The 17,736-nt window shown below is 37.7% G+C and overlaps 1 protein-coding gene across 1 annotated transcript in view; it reads left to right on the top strand.

Annotated features, from left to right (window-relative positions):
• CACNA1G (calcium voltage-gated channel subunit alpha1 G) overlaps window positions 1-17,736 on the top strand; it is a 686,261-nt gene that overhangs the window by 352,067 nt on the left and 316,458 nt on the right. Inside the window, exons 8-11 of the mRNA XM_053708713.1 lie at window positions 2,288-3,083; window positions 5,034-5,374; window positions 8,336-8,487; window positions 13,163-13,348. Coding sequence (XP_053564688.1) covers window positions 2,288-3,083; window positions 5,034-5,374; window positions 8,336-8,487; window positions 13,163-13,348 — 1,475 coding nt within the window. The remainder of the gene's footprint in view (window positions 1-2,287; window positions 3,084-5,033; window positions 5,375-8,335; window positions 8,488-13,162; window positions 13,349-17,736) is intronic.

The following is a 17,736-nucleotide window of genomic DNA, read 5'->3' as shown; positions in this document are numbered from 1 at the left end:
CATTTGAACTACAGTCACCACTGCACCCTATGGTTTTTCCTTTCTCTGCATGTTTTCGGTCGAATGACTGAATATGGCAGTTAGGGGAGGAGCTTTATAGCAGCTTTGCTGTGGGTGGACTCTTGCAACTTCCTGTTGGGAAGGAGAATATATTCCATAAGTAATGGATGATCCGTGGACTGGATACACTACAAGAGAAATAAATTTATCAGGTAAGCATAAATTATGTTTTTTGTTGGGTTGCTATAAGGCTCTGTCCTTGGTCCCCTTCTCTTCTCAATCTACACGTCATCTTTAGGTTTCTTAAAGGGACACTGTACCCAAAAATGTTATTTTGTGATTCAGATTGAGCATGACATTTTAAGCAAATTTCGAATTTACTCCTATTATCAAATTTTCTTCATTCTCTTGGTATCTTTATTTGAACTGCAAGAATATAAGTTTAGATGCCGGCCCATTTTTGGTGAACAACCTGGGTTGTCCTTGCTGATTGGTGGATAAATTCATCCACCAATAAAAAAGTGCTGTCCAGAGTACTGAAACCAAAAAAAAGCTTAGGTGCCTTCTTTTTCAAATAATGATAGCAAGAGAACGAAGAAAAATTGATAATAGGAGTAAATTAGAAAGTTGCTTAAAATTGCATGCTCTTTCTGAATTAGAAAAGAAAAAATTTGGGTTCAGTGTCCCTTTAATAAATAAATATTAAATATCTTAAATATTATTTGTATGCTGATGACACCCAAATCTACCTCTCTACACCAGACCTATCTCCCTCCTTGCTATAACGTGTCACTAACTGTCTTTCTCATATCTCATTCTGGATGTCCTCTCACAACCTTAAGCTAAATCTCTGCAAAACTGAGCTCCTTAGTTTTCCCCCTTCTTCTAAAATTTCCACCCCACATGTTTCTATAACTGTCGATAACTTTATCATTACCCCTACCCCACACGCCCCATGTCTTAGTGTCACAGTTGACTCAGATCTTTCTTTCACTCCTCAAATTCAGTCTTTGGCCAATTCCAGCCGCTTCCAACATTAAAAACATCTCTAAAATTCGACATTTACTTACACAAGACACAACCAAGATTTCAATCCACTCTCTTATCCATTCCCGCCTTGAGTACTGCAACTCTGTCCTCTCTGGTCTCCCTAGCTGCTGTCTAGCTCCTTTGCAATCCATAATCAATGCCTCTGCCAGGCCCGTCTTCATCTGCTGCACCTCTCTACCAATCCCTTCACTTGCTTCCTCTTGCCTCCAGAGTTAAACACAAAATCCTCACTCTGACACACAAAGTCCTCAACTGCACTGCTCCCCCCTATATCTCAGACCTTGTCTCCAGATACTCTCCCTCCCCCTTCGCTCTGCTCATGACCTCCTACTCTCCTCCTCTCTTGTTACCTCCTCACACTCCCGTTTACAGGACTTCTCTAGACTGGCTCCCGTCTTGTGCAACTCTCTGCCTCGCTCCACAAGACTCTCCCCTAGTTTTGTAAGTTTCAAGCGCTCCCTAAAGACTCTACTGTTCAAGGATGCATACAACCCACACTAACCTTTCCTAACCCCAGTTCCTTTCCTACTTTGTTATCCCATTGAACCCCCTTAGCATCTAAGCCTATGAGGCCAGCTGTTTGTAGATCACCTTCTAAAGAGCTGACTACAACAGTGCAACTCTTGGCAGTGCCCTCTACCCATTTGATCCCTATAAATGTAACCTTATATACCGCCTATGTTTATATCGCTGTGGAATCTGTGGAAGCTAATAATAATAACAATAATATCTTCTGATACAGATCTGAATTAGTTTGTTTAAAATTTAAAAGGTCTTACTTCACAGTTTTTCATGCAAAATAAAATAAAAATAGAAATAACAAAATTAATGTTTAGATGTTGCTCTTTCATATAGATGACAGAAATTATTTTGAATACATTGTCCCTTTAAGTTATTTGTTTTTATCTTGAAACAGACTGAAAGTTCATGCTTGTTCAGTACTGTTCTTTGGTATAGAAGCTCATTGGCTGAGAAGCAAAATAATGTTTCATTGGCGGGTAGCAGCATAGCCACAAGCATAAAAACAGTACAGGAACATACATTTAAAACAAACAATGTGATACATTTTAAAATATCCGGTGTTAGATGCAACATTAAAAAAAAAATTTCTACCTCATGTCCATTGTCAGAAAGTTGTGCACTCATAAAAGTACTTTCCCTTTAGGTGAAAGCAAATGTTTCATACAAAAATATACTGTTTGTTTTATATAATCATAGATTTTCTGTTTCCTTTTAGATTGGATCCTTTTTCATGATTAATCTTTGTCTAGTGGTCATAGCGACCCAATTTTCTGAAACCAAACAACGGGAGAGTCAACTGATGAAAGAACAGAGGGTTCGTTTTCTCTCCAATGCCAGCACGTTGGCCAGTTTCTCTGAGCCTGGCAGCTGCTATGATGAACTCTTGAAATATTTGGTTTATGTGACTCGAAAGGCAAGTAGACGGTGTGTCCAACTGTACAGGGCTGCAATCTTCAGAGCTGGACTGACATCCAGCCTGGTGGTGAAGAGCAGCACAGAGAAGCCTAACAGGAAGCAACGGAGGAGACGGTCGTCTATACATCATCTAATCCATCACCATCATCATCATCATCACCATTATCACCTAGGCAATGGAAGCCTAAGTGCGCCCCAGGCCAGTCCCGAGCTCAGCGAAGTTGAAATGAGCTCTCCTCACAATGTTGCTACTCTAATGCTGCCAATTTCAGCTGTCCAGACATCTCCCGTAGCTTCAGCCACAAGAACACAGTCCATTCATAGCATATACCATGCTGACTGCCACCTTGAGCCAGTGCATTGTGTTTCTGCTGTTGCCCAGCCAGGCAATGCCCTCACAAACACAGAAGTACTTCACAAGAATGTTGCTGGAAATAAAAATTACCCAACAGTCCATCCCAGCACGTCACCTGAGATACAGAGAGAAATTGAACAGGAAGTTATTGTACAAAATCCTGGGATAACAAGTGATTTCAGTATCCAGCCTCCACCACATTATAGCTCCATGAACAAGCTGCTGGAGACGCAGAGCATAGGTATGATCAGAAATGGCTGCCAGGAGTAAGAGGTGATCAGCCATGTTGTGTAATTTGGGGAAAGAAAAAGGCCCATCAAGTCGGACAATATTTCCTTCCTATATGTGTGTCCCAAGCAGTTTTCAATTACTTTACAGTATTGTTTCTTATCACCTCTAATGGGAATCAGTTACATGAATGCAGCATCCTTCCTAAATTTTTCTTTTTTTTCGTGAAAAAATATTTTGAGCCTCAGATTTATCAGATCCATAAACACATCTCCCAACATCTGACGGATGATTTCCGGGATGTCGGAGGCTGGATCCATAATTCTGACCCTGCAAACATTTTAGATAAACATACTTAAGAGGGATTAAAATATGTATTTTGCATTCTTATATTTTATAATATAGTCACTGTGCAGCTACTGATATATATTATGAATATATATAAATAACTGTTTTTAAAGGGGCATATAAACGATGCATTAACTTTAATTTAAGGAATGTTGTTTTACAAATCAAAAAAATTATACATATGATTATCAGAGCTGTAAATGCACCCTGCTGACTTATCAAGGCTAACTCTGCTGCATATCTTTTTCTAATTGGCTTTAACGGATAACATCTGCAAAACAATTCACTTTATACTAACTATTCTTTTTAATATGTTTCTAAGGACTTGTTATACCCCTGCATTTGAGTATAAAATTTATGAGATACCTACCTTTGAGGTTTTTTTGTATATGAAATAGGTTTGTTGTTTACACCACAACCCAATACAGAGCTCGATTCCATTGAGCCGTTTAAAATAGAGCCATAAGCTACCGAAGTTACCAGCAGCTAAAAGTAATTTACGACTCCATTTTAGTACCAGGTTTACATTGAAAAGGATAGCGCATTGCGTGCAGTCTCCCTTTTCGTGTAGGTGTAAGTTAGCGTTGTGTTAACGTTTCCACACGGTGCCGGATTTCTTGAAAATTAATAGGTTACTATGGTAACCTAACCTTACACTACACTTACACTTGATCGCATATACGGCGCCACATACAAGTGCGGCGCATATATTTTACCCGTTGCTCTCTTTTATAATAAAAGACCTAATGCATGCGCAATATCTACCTCTCAACCGCCATTCCCTCCACTGCAATAACTAATAAATGTATTAACCCCTAATCCGCCAACCCCCATATCTCAAAGTATCTATTAAAGTTATTAATCCCTAAACTGCCACCCCCCACAACGCAAAGTACCTATTTAAACTATTAAACCCTAATCTGCCAGTCCCCCACAACGTAATATGCCTATTTAAACTATTAACCCCTAATCCGCCATTTCCCCACAACACAATCTACCTATTTAAACTATTAACCCCTAATCCTCCATCCCCACACAACGCAAATAACTAATCAAATCACTAAGCCCCCTAACCTAACACCCCCTAAATTAACCACAATTACATAAAATAAAAAAAATACTAAGTTACAATTAACTTATATATAACTTATAATAAAATATATAACTTATAATAAAAGATTAAATTGAAATAAATAAATCTAAAATTACAAAAATAAAAAGTCTAAAATTACAGAAAAAAATTGTTTATTTAGTGTATTTTATTTTAATGTATTTGTTTTTTTGGTGCACATTTTTTTAACTCTTACATTTTACGCTAGGGGGTAGATTTATCAAATGTCGGGCGCTAGCAGGGGGTGTCAATCTTCCCGATCATATCTGATCGGGATGATTCCAGTCGATGAGTTAACGAGCACTGGTCTTACGACCGCTGCTTCTTAATTTAATTTTCAGGCGGACCTGAAACTTCGGGGGTAGGTTGCAGCATCTGCTGCTTGATAATTCTACCCCTCTGTCTCCTCACTGGTTATCACGACCCGCACTAAAAGTAGTGCACCACTTGTAATCTATCCCTATGTATTCACATTTGTCAACTGAGTTTTCCTTGAACTTGCAGGTGTCTGCAGGGGATCATGCAAATATTCACCCCAAACCGCACCTTCCGAGACTGGACTGTGTGAGACCGAGAAATGTTCTCATTGCAAAGAGCCTGAGATTGTTGAGAATGAGACGGCTGACTCAGACAGTGATGGAGGATATGATTTTACCCATAACAGCGAACAGAATGAGACCCAGAAACCAAAAGGGCGACCTAAGACTCTCAGTAAGCTGCTCGTACTCTGGAAGATGGTTTGTGAGACGTTCAGGAAAATCGTAGACAGCAAATACTTTGGACGAGGCATAATGATCGCAATTCTAATTAACACGCTCAGCATGGGGATTGAATATCACGAGCAGGTAATGTTGTCTAGAACTTTATTGATATGTAATTGCTTTCACATTTACAGAAGTGTAAGGGTATTTCTGTCAGGCACATTTAATAACTTTCATGTGTCTGCAAGTCTTGTCCATGCTAAGTTTTAAGCACTTTTGTTCAGATCCTCCATATACACTGTGTCCTGTACTTCCCTATCCAGATGAAAATGTACCACTATTACATTTGTATTTGTGTAGTCAAAAAATGCTAATTCTGTGTGCATAGACACACACACACATATCTATTTATCTATCTATCATCTATCTATATATCATCTATCCCATGTCTGTCTGTCTATCTATCTTTCTATATATCATTTATCTATCATATTTGTCTGTCTGTCTCTGTCTGTCTGTCTCTCTCTCTCTCTCTGTCTGTCTGTCTGTCTCTCTCTCTCTCTCTCTGTCTGTCTGTCTCTCTCTCTCTCTCTCTCTCTCTCTCTATATATATATATATTTGATTAGCACTCTCACCATCCACATGGATACCTACTGGTGTGCGCTAACCTTAAAAAATAATGCTTTGCTCTAGCTTGGTTTTCAAGAGAAAAATTACTACTCAAGCGTGATCTCACAAAATGTTGGTTTGCAACAAATACTTCCTTCCTCTAACCCCCCCCCAAAAAAAACAAATAAATAGATCACTAAAGTCACTAGTCAGTGTACTAGTCAGGGGAGAAAAGTTACTATTTCAGTGTTAACGATATATATATATATATATATATATATATATATATATATATATATATATATAAAGTTTGCTATGTTCATCTGGTGGACATGATCAATAAATGCCGCCCCCTGCAGATTCGCGGCCAATTGTCCGCTAGCAGGGGGTGTTAATCAATTAGATCGTATGCGATCAGGCGGATTGCTGTCCCCCGCCTCAGAGGTGGCGTATGAGTTAAGGAGCAGCGGTCTTAAAACCACTGCTTCTTAACTCCTGTTTCAAACAGATGTATTTGGCCCCATTCCGGCCATGATAATTTGGCCCCATAGGGTCTGAGAAAGGGGCGATTATCCCCGAAAACTTTCCTGCGATAAAGTTCACAGTTTTGGAAGACCAGTGAAAGCCTGCCTATCTATTTTGTTTATATATATATATGAAATTTAAAAAACAGCACCAAGCCTTATATATAATACTTAACCTGCATCACTCTGTTTTTATTAATCTCCAGAATGATGGTGCACGAATAGAAACCATAAAATAAAAATTAAAGAGAAATTCAGAAATTACCTTTAAGGTTAATCCACTGTACCCAAAATTTTTCTTTCATGATTCAGATTGAGCATGAAATTGTAAGCAACTTTCTAATTCACTCCTATTATCAAATTTTCTTCATTCTCTTGGTATCTTTATTTGAAATGCAAGAATGTAAGTTTAGATGCCGGCCCATTTTTGGTGAACAACCTGGGTTGTCCTTGCTGATTGGTGAATAAATTCATCCACCAATAAAAAAGCGCTGTCCAGAGTACTGAAACCAAAAAAAAGCTTAGATGCCTTCTTTTTCAAATAATGATAGCAAGAAAACGAAGAAAAATTGATAATAGGAGTAAATTAGAAAGTTGCTTAAAATTGCTGCTTTTTCTGAATTACAAAGGAAAAAATGTGGGTACAGTGTCCCTTTAAGTCTATTATAACCTGCACTGGTAATTTCTATTAATTATAGACCCTAGAGGAATGACACCTCCTAAACAACATCACTGAGAGAGATAAATTTCAACAAAATGTATTCGAAAAGATAATCCTTAAAAGGATATATCTAAAGATCTATATGTGAATATGCATATTGTGCAACCATCAAAAATAACCAAATAACATAAATTAAAACTAACGCATAACACTTAAATGTTGTAAGCAAGGGGTTAACATGCTGCCCTACTGACCGGTCACTGGAACCAATGGACTCCCTAGAGAAAAAAGGGGGAGTAGCATCTTCCTGCACATCTCCGTCCGGGTCTCAAAGTCCCTTATTAGTCAAGGTAAATAGCAAGTCCCTGATGTATATAGTGCCCACTGTATTCCACAATGTGAGCTAAATAAATGTGACTACCGTATGATTAACCCCTGAGGTCTAAGGAAACAGTTGAATCTTCGGTATTGCACCAGCAGTTCACAATAACTGCTGGTGCAATGATAAATGCCGACATTTATCGATGTGCGCCGGACATGATACACTACATCGTATCATGTCCGTCCGCACAATAATAAATTGACCCCTGTGAGCGGCACAGCAGTGAAACAGTTAATAAAGGAGACTTCTTGGATTATCTTGCCAGACCAGACAGCTATAGATTATCAGGCCCATAGACAGAGGGGCCCATTTATAAAGCTCCGAACGGAGCGTGTGGGCCCGTGTTTCTGGCGAGTCTTCAGTCTAAAGACCGCTGCTCGATAACCCTGTCCGCCTGCTCTGATGAGGCGGACAGAAATCGCCGGAAATCAACCCAATCGAGTTGATTGACACCTCCTGCTGGCTGGTGCAATGCTGAATACGGAGAGCACATTGCTCTCTGCATTCAGCGAGTTCTTGCGGACCTGATCCGCACTACCTTTGATAAATAGGCCCCAGTGACTTCTGTTTTAAAAAAATAAAAACAAAACTTTAATACCTATTATATGTGCAACAAAGAAAAAACAAATATAAATAATATCTAGATTTTTTTTAAAGGTGATAAATAAATAAAACACTATTTTGCATTAAAAGGTGTACAACACAGAACATTTATTTTTTATTTAGCTTTATGAAACATTCAGTTTGTTGTGGTATAGTGGTTCTGTAACTGCTGGCAGACAAGGGGTTAAATATATAGTTAGAACACATCAGACTGTTCCCCTTGCAAGTCTAGAGAAACTTATTATATGAAATCACAAAACTTATGTTTCCCAATGCTCTACTCTGGCCCTGTTGTTCTCACTGTGTTTTAATGTTTCATTCTCAGCCTGAAGAACTGACTAACGCTCTGGAGATCAGCAATATCGTATTTACCAGCCTCTTCGCTCTGGAAATGATCCTTAAACTCCTGGTTTATGGTCCTTTTGGGTACATTAAGAATCCTTATAATATCTTTGATGGGATCATTGTGATTATCAGGTAGTGTTTTCCTTTTCTCTGTGGCATGACATAAATGAAATATTGTAAACTCTTTACTTTCATTTATTTAATCAAACAATTTCATGTTACTTAACATACTGTAACAAACACGTTTATTAAATCACCAGTCAAAGCTTATAGTATTCTCTATTGATTTTTATCTCTGCTTGCTAAAACATTGCATTTTTTCAATCTCTTGTTACCAGTTCATTGGAGACATCTACATTTGTATGCAAAAGTTTAGGCACCCCTGACAATTTCAATGATTTTCATTTATACATAATTGGGTGTTTGGATCAGCAATTTCATTTTGATCTATCAAATGACTGAAGGACACAGTAATATTTCAGTAGTGAAGTGAGGTTTATTGGATAAACAGAAAATGTGCAATTTGCATCCAAACAAAATTAGACAGGTGCATACATTTGGGCACCCTTGTCATTTTGTTGATTTGAATACCTGTAACTACCTAGCACTGATTAATTGGAACACACAATTGGTTTGGTGAGCCCATTAAGTCTTGAACTTTATAGACAGGTGTATCCAATCATGAGAAAAGGTATTTAAGGTAGCCAATTGCAAGTTGTTGTTCTCTTTGACTCGCCTCTGAAGAGTGGCAACATGGGGACCTCAAAACAACTCTCAAATGACCTGAAAACAATGATTGATCAACATTATAGTTATGGGGAAGGCTACAAAAAGCTATCGCAGAGATTTAAGCTGTCAGTATCCACTGTGAGGAACATAGTGAGGAAATGGAAGACCACAGGCCTCAGATCTTGTTAAGGTCAGAAGTGGCAGGCCAAGTAAAATATCGGAGAGGCAAAGGCAAAGGATGGTGAGAACGGTCAAAAACAGACCACCTCCAAAGACCTACAACATCATCTTGCTGCAGATGGTGTCACTGTGCATCTTTCAACAATTCAGCGCACTTTGCAAAAGGAGAAGCTGTATGGGAGAGTGATGCGGAAGAAGCCTTTTCTGCACACACGCCACAGAGTCGCTTGAGGTATGCAAACGCACATTTGGACAAGCCAGCTTCATTTTGGAAGAAGGTGCTGTGGACTGATGAAACAAAGATTGAGTTATTTGGTCATAACAAGGGGCGTTATGCATGGTGGCAAAAGAACACAGTGTTCCAAGACAAACACATGCTACCCACTCAATATCAGCAGATACTTGAGAATAATGTTGAGGAATCAGTCACAAAGTTGAAGTTACGCTGGGGCTGGATATTTCAGCAAGACAACGACCCAAAACACTGCTCAAAATCTACTCTGGCATTTATGCAGATGAACAAGTACAATGTTCTGGAATGGCCATCCCAGTCCCCAGACCTAAATATCATTACAAATCTGTGGGGTAATTTGAAGCGTGCAGTCCATGCTCGTCAACCATCAAACCTAACTGAACTGGAGATGTTTTGCAAGGAGGAATGGTCCAAAATACCTTCATCCAGAATCCAGACACTCATTACAGGCTATAGGAAGCGTCTAGAGGCTGTTATTTCTGCTAAAGGAGGCTCTACTAAATATTGATGCAATATTTCTGTTGGGGTGCCCAAATTTATGCACCTGTCTAATTTCGTTTTGATGCATATTGCACATTTTCTGTTTATCCAATCAACCTCATTTCACTAATGAAATAACTGTGTCCTTCAGTTATTTGATAGATCAAAATGAAATAGCTGATCCAAACACCCAATTATTTATAAATGAAAATCATGGAAATTGTCAGGGGTGCCTAAACTTTTGCATACAACTGTATTTAAAGGGACGCTCTATGTTCCATATGAAACAGCAGCATTTAAGCTGATATATGTTAAATTGAAACTAACTTTGATATAAGTTATGTTCTTTATATTAATGTAAGAGGTAAACAACTGTTTTAATCAGTCAGTTAACAATCAGTTAAGGAGCATTATTTCAAATTACCCATCAGCCAATGCACATTAGCAGGAAGTCCACAATTGACATTGTTAAAGTGAAAGTTAATTTTATGCCTACACATTAATGCAATACATTAATCTTCTAAACACTAATGCAGTCGCTTACTTTTTTTGCCAAATCCTTGTGATTTTTTATATAATGTATGTTTTATTATATACCGTTTTTTTACATCCCCCGCCCACCCGCTAATTTCCTGCTTTTTCTGTTTCACAAGTAAGACTGGTCCCACCCGCTCTTATGTGTTCATCCGTGCGCGTTCCAGTGAATCCTCTCTTATTGCGCATGCCTAAACATACGATCTCTGCTGTGATACATATTAAAACAATGAATCACTTCATTGTTTTGTATCGTAGCAGTGATCGTATTAGCTGTTCCTGTGCCGTCAACTATTCATTCAGATCCCGGAACGTCAATTTGAAATTTTCGATCATGAAGAGAATGCGCATGCGTGTCTCATGAACGCGCTTCTATAGTGGCAGAGAATTCCGTGAGACACGCATGCGTATTTTCAATTGTGGGCGTATAGCGAGTCTGTTGGGACGCCAGTGGGGGACCAATAAAAAGATTTATCAAGATATTCGTCATTTCAAAATAATATTTTTTTTTATACCCAGGCAGAGTGACAGCGTGATAACATAGCGATTTAAAAGGTACATTTCTAAGTTTACTGGTAAAGATGACAAAAATTGATGAATTAAACTCAAACTAATTTTCAATGTTCTTTGAGATGCAGCATAGGGGTGCATGATAGCTAACTCTTCCTTAAAAAAAAATGTAAGCAAAAAAATAAAAAAATTTGAACTGGTTTAAGAGACATTAAACACTAAGGGCTAGATTATAAGTGGAGCGCAAAATATAGTTTTAGCGAAATCGATATTTGCACTCCACTTAGCAATACCAGGGAATGCAAATGTGTGCTGGTATTACAAGTTAGGTGCAATACGAGCGTGACTTCGTAACTGCTTTTTGCTGGTGGGGGTTATTAAAAAAAGAAAGCTATTTTTTTTTAGCAAAAAAAAGAATATTCTGTATTTTGGCGGCTATTTTGAAAATTAACAAGAGATTGCGGTAGCAATAATCAGCTACTTGTAATGGCTGGCTATTTATTGTGTGCCAGTAAATGGGTGAATTTGCCCGTTTACGTGCGTGCAATAAATTAGCTCTCCACTTGTAATCTAGCCCTAAATAAATTCTAGATAGAATGTTGCATTCAAAGGACAGATTACTCTGAGAATAACATGTATATGTATTTTTATAGTTTCATTAATTGTAAACATTGACAAACTAAGGGTAACATTTTAGTGGGAGCTGTCATGTTGTAACTTAGGTTACCTTCTCTGCTGTGGCCAATTAGGGACAGTTATAAATAGGTCACTAGAGTGTGCAGCCAATGGCTGTGTGGAATATAACAGTGTTCAGAACTTCCATTACTAACAGGAGCTGAAAAGATCACAATTTCAGAATGGAATTACAGGAAAAGGCGACAAAATAAATTATGAAACTATATTGCAGACTTTTATATATATGATTTATCATTTTATATTGCCTTCTCAAAATGTTTACTGTCCCTTTTAAGAGACAGTAAAATCAAAATTAAACTTAAATGGGTTCGATAGAGCATGACATTTTAAACAACTTCCAATTTACTTCTAATATCAATTTTACATAGTTCTCTGGCAATCCTTTGTTAAAGAGTAATACTAGGTGAGTTCAGGGACGTGTGCTATTACTTTAACTTTATTTACATTCAAGTTCCTGTAAGCAGCTCCTCATCTGCCCTGAAGTTGTTGGATTTTTGTTAACAAATTCTGAATGACCCCATTACTGAATATAAGCAAAACAAAATATTGTATGTCTGTGCACTAATCTATTAAATATTGTTCTTTCATATGCACAATAGAATACAAAAATAAGTATGGGAACTCATCAAGACTTCCACCGCCCTCACAATTATTATTGTTTTATACACACACACTGTATGTATATGTATATAATCTATACAATGAAAGTTAATTAAAAACAATGAAGGGCTGAATGGTTGCCTTTGGGCCTGAGGATGGACACCCATGGTTACATTTTTACATGGCAAGGGTGACATTTTTATTTGTAATTTAAGACTTTATTGATAATGAATACTGAGAAGCCAGACCCACACTTTTTAGAACACATGCAGGGGCATTTGCATTTAGATGATGTTGAATAATCCAAAAAGCTAAGAGCCTTAGTAAAATTTTAGGAGATGTTACTCCCTGGCTCTCAGGATGTGTAAAGCTCTGTAATGTAAACATCTGATATTGGGATATTGATAAGGTTTGTGTGTGCACTCACTCTGCAGTAAGAAAAAAATAATAATGTGATTTAAAGTAAAATTATGGTCACGAGGCATCTGAGTGTCATTACCATTAACACGTATACCAAGTAAATGTGAAGCAAGTAACACTGGCAGAGGAAGCAGGCTGCATGAGGGCACAGTAACATTGAAAACAAAACAGGTCACCTTGCACTTTGTAATGAAACTGGTAAGGTTGAATCTGCAGCAAATACATTATCTTGCACAAGTCGGGGAGTTTAACACCATTATAAGTAATGCAAAAATAAATTAAAGGAATTAGAATGTGTTATTTTTGCATTAGATTGCCCTCTTTCAAATGTTGGAAGGCACTGAGAGAGACTGCTCTTTTGTCGGCATGTTACAGTGCTTTTAGTGACTTGTTGTGTTCCCACAGCGTGTGGGAGATCATCGGCCAGCAGGGAGGAGGTCTGTCTGTGCTCAGAACGTTCCGTCTCATGCGGGTACTCAAGCTTGTGCGATTCATGCCAGCCCTGCAACGTCAGCTTGTGGTTCTGATGAAAACGATGGACAACGTGGCAACATTCTGTATGCTGCTGATGCTCTTCATATTCATCTTTAGGTGACTATTTTATTTTATTTCCCCTTTAAAAAGTTTGAATAATTTGTAATTCTCTTATTGATCTAGAACAAGTATGGCCAACTGGCAGCTCATACATGCGGCCCGCTACACTAATTTTTGCTGTTCATGGGTAAAAAACATAAGTAAAAATGTGTGTATTGGGGAACCCTGCAGCCTTACCTAGAACTGGCTCTGTGCCACTGGGTGTTATTAGGAAATACATTATTATTTGTGTCGCTATAAATTTTGATGTGCCCTATAAGGCTTCTAATATATTTATTGGCTCATCCATGTGTTTGAACGTTACCCATCAGTGATTTAGCATATTGCAATTGTACTTATTCTTAGGCTTTTCCACCTGTTCAAAAATACTCATGTACTTGTAGTAAACGAAGGGCAAAAAAACTCTATAGGATGCCATATCCAAGTATAACTGTTAGGAAATGCAATTCTATCTATCGATCTATCTATCATCTTTCTTTATTGCATATATCTATCTATCTATCTCACTCTCTCTCTCTCTCTCTCTCTCTCTCTATATATATATATATATATATATATATATACAGGGGTGAAAAAAAATATTGCTATTGTTTACTAGTCAGGGGTTAAAAGCTACAAGCCCAAGGGAAAAAAGTTACTAGTCCACTCAATGTTAAAAATAGGAAAAAGTCAAATTTCTAAGTTGCCCACTGAAATCTCTAAGTCGTCCAGGAATAGTGGATTACTGGAAATTTCAAGCCCTGTGTGTGGTGTGTGTGTATATATATATATATATATATATATATATATATATATATATATATATAAAAGTGTGTATGTGTTTATTCAGTGGGGTTTTAGGTTTTGTGCTACACTAGGCACTGCCCCCCAGGTTTTAGGCCTTTTTTGGTCGGGGTGTAACATGACTTTTATTTTCGTGGCATTTCCAAAGTAAGTGTTCACTAGGGCTTGCAAAGTCTTGCATACACCCAGGTGGGTTGAATTAGCACATGTGTACACAGTATACATGTGAGCAGCAATCATATTTATATATACAGTGTATATATATATATATATATATATATATTCACCTGCCACTTTATTAGATACACCTTGCTAGTACTGGGTTGAACCCTTTTTTGCCTTCAGAACTGCCTTAATTCTTCGTGGCATAGATTCAACTAGGTGTTGGAAATATTCCTCAGATATTTTGGTCCATATTGACATGATAGCATCACGCAGTTGCTGCAGATTTGTCGTCTGCACATCCATGATGGGAATCTCCCATTCCACCACATCCCAAAGGTGCTCTATTGGATTGAGAGCTGATGACTGGAGAGGCCATTGGAGTACAGTGAACTCATTGTCATGTTCAAGAAACCAGTTTGAGATGATTTGAGCTTTGTGACATGGTGGATTATCCTCCTGGAAGTAGCCATCAGAGGATGGGTTCACTGTAGTCATAAAGGGATGGGCATGGTCAGCAACAATACTCAGGTAGACTGTGGCATTTAAGCAATGCTCAATTGGTACTAAGGGGCCCAAAGTGTGCCAAGAAAATATCCCCCACAACATTACACCACCAGCCTGAACCATTGATATAAGGCAGGATGGATCCATGCTTTCATGTTGTTTATGCCAAATTCTGACCCTACCATCTGAATGTTGCAGCTGAAATCGAGACTCATCAGACCAGGCAACGTTTTTCTAGTCTTCTATTGTCCAAGTTTGGTGAGCCTGTGTGAATTGTAGCCTAAGTTTCCTGCTCTTAGCTGACAGGAGTGGCACCAGGTGTGGTCTTCTGCTGCTGTAGCTCATCTGATTCAAGGTTCGACGTATTGTGCATTCAGAGATGGTATTCTGCATACCTTGGTTGTATTGAGTGGTTATATACGTTACTTTCCATCATCACCAGTCTGCCCATTCTCCTCTGACCTCTGACATGGATATTTTCTATTTTTCGGACCATTCTCTGTAAACCCTAGAGATGGTTGTGCGTGAAAATCCCAGTACTTTAGCAGTTTTTGTAATACTTAGACCAGCCCGTCTGGCACCAACAACCAAGCCACGTTGAAAGTCACTTAATTCCCTTTCTTCCCCATTCTGATGCTTGGTTTGAACTTCCGCAAGTTGTCTTCACCACGTCTAGATGCCTAAATGCATTGATTTGATGCCATGTTATTGACTGATTAGCAATTTGTGTTACCAAGCAATTGAACAGGTGTACCTAATGAAGTGGCCGGTGAGTGTGTGTGTGTGTATATATATATATATATATATATATATATATATACTGTGTATATATATATATATATATATATATATAAACAGAGACTCAAAAAGTGGTGCCCCCCCAATCTGCTACATTGTTTGCCTATGCCAAAATATTATATATATATATATATATATATATATATATATATATATATATATATATAATCCAGAGCTTTTATACCAGTTGCTTACCTAACTTATATTTTCCACCCAGTACAAATTCCAAATGATTTGTTCCTATATTAAAACCCCCCAATAATTTATTTTAAAGTCTGCTGTTTCACAAATTAAAACACAAAGATCCTATAAGGTTTTTAAAGCAGAAATAATATGGAAATGACAAGTATCTGACAAAAATAGATGTGAGTTTAATAATGTATGATTCACATCTTATAAAGTGTGTTATGCGCAATAATGCAAGAGTCAAAATCATGTGCATAAATGTATGAACACATATGGCGACCGAGCCTGATTGAAGTGGCTGCTGTAATGGAATAAATAATCTGTCTCTAGATGGATTTTATATACTGGTTAGTAGTGTTCCCTCTAAATGAGTAAAAATAACCTAAGAAACAAGACGATAATCGTCTACATTTCAGTCTGTTAGAAGTGATGGGTTTACACAATACAATAAACTGTTTTCAAAATTCAAGCTATTAAAATCCTTGTGTTTTTTAATTCAAAGCACAAGTATAGACAACAGATAATTTACATTGAGACCCATCACAAATAATATTGCAACCTAAACATGCATGCGCATAGATGGACACCCAGACATATACATGCACATAAGCAAATGTCAGATAAGACCAGATATATGCATGCTCAGCCAAATACACACATGCATAAATGCAAATAAACACCCAAGCATACAGATAAGTGTGTTTAGATAATAAGCCCATACACATGCCTGGGCATCCAAATAAATATATGCATGTGTATATGTATTACTAAAAAATACCTGAGCAGCAGAGTTATTCTAATGTATTGGATTGGGGGCACTAAATATGATCATATTTTACTTTCCATAAAGTTTGTTTTATTGGCATAGTAATAAGGGCTCATCAGTTTTAACAGTTGATGCTCTGCAGTTACAATCAGTATTTGATGTGTACTTTGCAAATGACTAGTTTAAAAACAAAAAGCAGACAGATGACTCAGATGTTGAAAAGTCATGACATTTTCGTTTTTTGCTTGAGTAATCATTTTGTGCAGAATCACTCACACCTGCGCAAAAAATGGCCCTGTATTTGGGGGATGTGGGTGGAGGGAGAATCTAAAACAGTAGTTAGCAGTGCAAACAAATTGTAAGATCAGAAAAGAAAGGCTAAATTCCCCATCACAAATAATTCTTTAAATGTTTAAGTTAAACGCATTATGGAAACAGCAAAAAACATTAGTGCAATAGATTTATAAGGATTCAGATCCAAGTATACATGACATTTAAATGGTAGAATTATGTTGCAACAAATATGGAGCTAGTACTCTTAGAACAAGCACATCTTGCAACAGAACCCATATTATATAATAGTACTTGTTGGTGGCCCAAAAATATAATACAAACTCTGCAGTAACAGCCCCAGGCACTGCAGTGCTCAGTACATAGGCTGCACAACTAGATTCACACACTGCATCTCCCTGCTGAAACAATCGGACATCAGAATAGAAAAGAAATGCAGTTCTCAGCTGCATGCAGTTAGAATGGAAAAATACAACTTTTGAAAGAAGCAAAATATTTTGTAGCTCAAGAATACTAACACTGCAACTCACAGATTAAATGTGGCTTAATTAAAATGCAGTTGTTGTAGCTCCCAAAGCAAATGCAATGCCTCCAGAATACAACGGTTGCAGCGTTCAGAACAATCACAACATACAACTTTGGGCTGCATTTATTTACCTGCATGTTCTCAATGTTCCCAGCTAGGAAACCTGTTCACCAGCATTTGGAGGTTTGTCAATCATCCTGAATGATTCAGTCATGAGTGAGTAACTCTGCATCTAAGGTGAAGGAAATGTTTTGTAGCAATGTTCTTATAAATGTTGCTTCTTAACTTGCATTTTGTTCTCTAACATAAGTGACAGCACCTTAAATTCTCCCAAGCTGCGTCTGCAGCTTGATAAATGGAGCCATG

The sequence above is a fragment of the Bombina bombina genome, chromosome 1 (genome assembly GCF_027579735.1).
Source record: "Bombina bombina isolate aBomBom1 chromosome 1, aBomBom1.pri, whole genome shotgun sequence".
NCBI lineage: Eukaryota > Metazoa > Chordata > Amphibia > Anura > Bombinatoridae > Bombina > Bombina bombina.
Note: the sequence above shows the minus strand (reverse complement) of the source record. Positions and strands in the feature narration are given on the sequence as shown.